At 49.7% G+C, this 2,500-nt stretch overlaps 1 protein-coding gene across 5 annotated transcripts in view; it reads left to right on the forward strand.

Moving 5' to 3' along the window:
• The first annotated feature begins 968 nt into the window (after positions 1–968).
• LOC113817646 (uncharacterized) overlaps positions 969–2,500 on the forward strand; it is a 9,201-nt gene continuing 7,669 nt past the window's right edge. For 2 of the 5 annotated variants that reach the window (XM_070132601.1, XM_070132603.1), the window contains exons 1-3: positions 969–1,051; positions 1,146–2,035; positions 2,134–2,390. In XM_070132601.1, coding sequence (XP_069988702.1) covers positions 1,043–1,051; positions 1,146–2,035; positions 2,134–2,390 — 1,156 coding nt within the window. In that variant the 5' untranslated portion in view covers positions 969–1,042. Of the gene's footprint in view, positions 1,052–1,145; positions 2,036–2,133; positions 2,430–2,500 lie in introns of all 5 variants that reach the window. The other 3 variants (XM_070132602.1, XM_070132604.1, XM_027360266.2) reach the window with 3 other exon arrangements.

The raw sequence follows: 2,500 nt of genomic DNA on the forward strand, positions 1-2,500 counted from the left end.
CTAAGGGTGTCAAAGAGAAGCAAACAAGGTGGGGCAATAGAGGTATTTACATAGCCTGCAGTTAAGAAGAAAAGAAGAATCATTTACGATATTTGATTGGCGGAAGAATGCATGAAGCAACAACAGTGTTTCCCTGGGAGATGCCACACTATAAATAAAGAAAAAAGAAGTTGCTTCAAGCAAGAAAAGTTGATATAATAATAGTTTTTTTTCACCATCAAGCTGTAACTCCACCATTAATGAACTACTTGAAGAAGCATCTCACTCTTAGCCCCAGGTTACTTGGCAGAACAAGTCTTCTTTGGCGAAACTAATTAGTCGATAACTTCAGGCAAAACCTTTCGTGTTAAATGTATCTGCGGATGATATAAGTTGCCTTCCAATTTATCAATGAAATTAATATCTTAGTGGAAGAAATAAAATCAATCGCTCAAAGCATGAGAAGTCTTTATTCCCCAGGTCTCCTATTTACACACACACACACACATACACATATACACATACATACATACACATATACATACAAATGTATATAGTACTTGAAATCATAAGTACAAACTGAATAAGTAAAGCATCTGTATACACAATTTCAGGTAGCAGACTATATATTGTATTCGGCTTGTAATTTTCTTGTAAACGCTGACAAAACTATATATGGTCTATTCATCTGTCAAAATATCTAGCTGTCTATCTGCAACTGTAACAAAATGATGGAAAGAAACAGTAACCTAGTTATAACGTTAATAACAGTACGTAAGAAGTAAGAAGGATCATACTCCTAGTTCCTATACGAGACAAAGAAAGCTTAAATCGCTCCGAATAATTAAATGCAGAACAAAGAGATGTGGGTCCAAGGCAGGATATAAAAAAACTTCCTGTTCGCAATTTTCTGTATGGGCGTTCGGTCAAGGCCATTCCCCAAACGCGAATGACGGTGCAGAGGGAGTGAAAGGCGTCGGAAGGAGCGGAAGAGCCTGACGCACGTATATAAGCGTCTAGTCCCCGAGCTCTTCATTCAGTTCGACTCCGTCTCTCAACAACAATGATATCGGTAAAATAGTGTGTTTGAGTCACGCGAAACTCGTATAAATTCATTAGTGCTGCGCAAACAGTTAGCTTAACAAATGTTTTGTTTTCCTCTGCAGAAATTAGTGATCTGTGGCGTGATCGCCGCCGTGGCATCACTGCCCCAAAGCCCGTCTACGTCCTACGGGACTCCCAATGTGGGATCTGGAGGAGGAGGCTTCGGTGGCAGCGGGTTTGGAGGTTCCTCGGGAAGTGGGTTTGGGAGGGGGACCAGCGGAGGTTTCGGAGGAGCTGGCAGTGGCTTCGGAGGAGCTGGCAGTGGCTTCGGAGGAGCTGGCAGTGGCTTCGGAGGAGCTGGCAGTGGCTTCGGAGGAGGAGCAGGCATTGGAGGAGGATCTGGCAGTGGTTTTGGGGGAGCTGGTGCTGGGTTCGGAGGAGGAGCAGGCCTTGGAGGAGGAGCTGGCAGTGGCTTCGGAGGAGGAGCAGGCCTTGGAGGAGGAGCTGGCAGTGGCTTCGGAGGAGCTGGAAGTGGTTTTGGAGGAGCAGGAAGCGGATTAGGAGGAGGGTCATCTGGAGCGGGATACACAGGAGGAAGAGGCGCTGGCGCCACCTCTCATCGTGGCTCATCTGCAGGAGGATTTAGAGGTTCCGTAGGATCTTCAAGAGGTTCTGGTGGTGCTTTTGGAGGAAGCGGTTTCGGGGGCTCTTCAGGTAGCGGATTCGGTGGTTCATCCCGTGGCTCATCAGGAGGATCTAGAGGTTCATCTGGAGTAGGTTTTGGAGGCTCATCCGCAGGAGGATTCGGAGGCAGCGCCGCTGGAGGCGCTGGAGCTGGAGGGTACAGCGGCTCCTCAGGGCCTGTGGTTCCCATCCTCAGGGACGACCGTCAGGGACCCGATGAGTTCGGAAACTACAACTTCAACTTCGAAACTGGCGACGGCATCAGCCGACAGGAACAGGGTGCCCCTCAGGGACCAACTGGCGCCGTGGCTTCTCAAGGATCATGGTCGTAAGTAACCACAGTTCAGCCACAAGCCAAAAGTATGCTGTGTCCAGATCCATAAACCTTTACAAGCGATTTCTCTAACTCTAACGAACTGTTTCCAGGTTTACCTTCCCTGACGGCACTCCAGCTAACTTCAATTTCGTTGCTGACGAGAACGGTTACCGTGTGGAGTCTGACCTGCTGCCCACCCCCCCTCCCCTCCCCCCGCACGCCATCGCCCAGATCGAGAAGGCTCGTCAGGAGGACGCCGCCGCTGCTGCTTCCGGTGGGCGAGGCGGTTATGGTGGCCAGTCAGGTTCCGGTTCTGGACAGTTCTCAGGTGCTGGCCAATCAGGCTTTGGCTCTGGCCAGTTCTCAGGTGCTGGCCAATCAGGCTTTGGCTCCGGTCAGTTCTCAGGTGCTGGCCAATCAGGCTTTGGCTCTGGCCAGTTCTCAGGTGCTGGCCAATCAGGCTTTGGCTCTGGCCAG

The sequence above is a fragment of the Penaeus vannamei genome, chromosome 18 (assembly GCF_042767895.1).
Source record: "Penaeus vannamei isolate JL-2024 chromosome 18, ASM4276789v1, whole genome shotgun sequence".
Classification (NCBI taxonomy): Eukaryota; Metazoa; Arthropoda; class Malacostraca; order Decapoda; family Penaeidae; genus Penaeus; species Penaeus vannamei.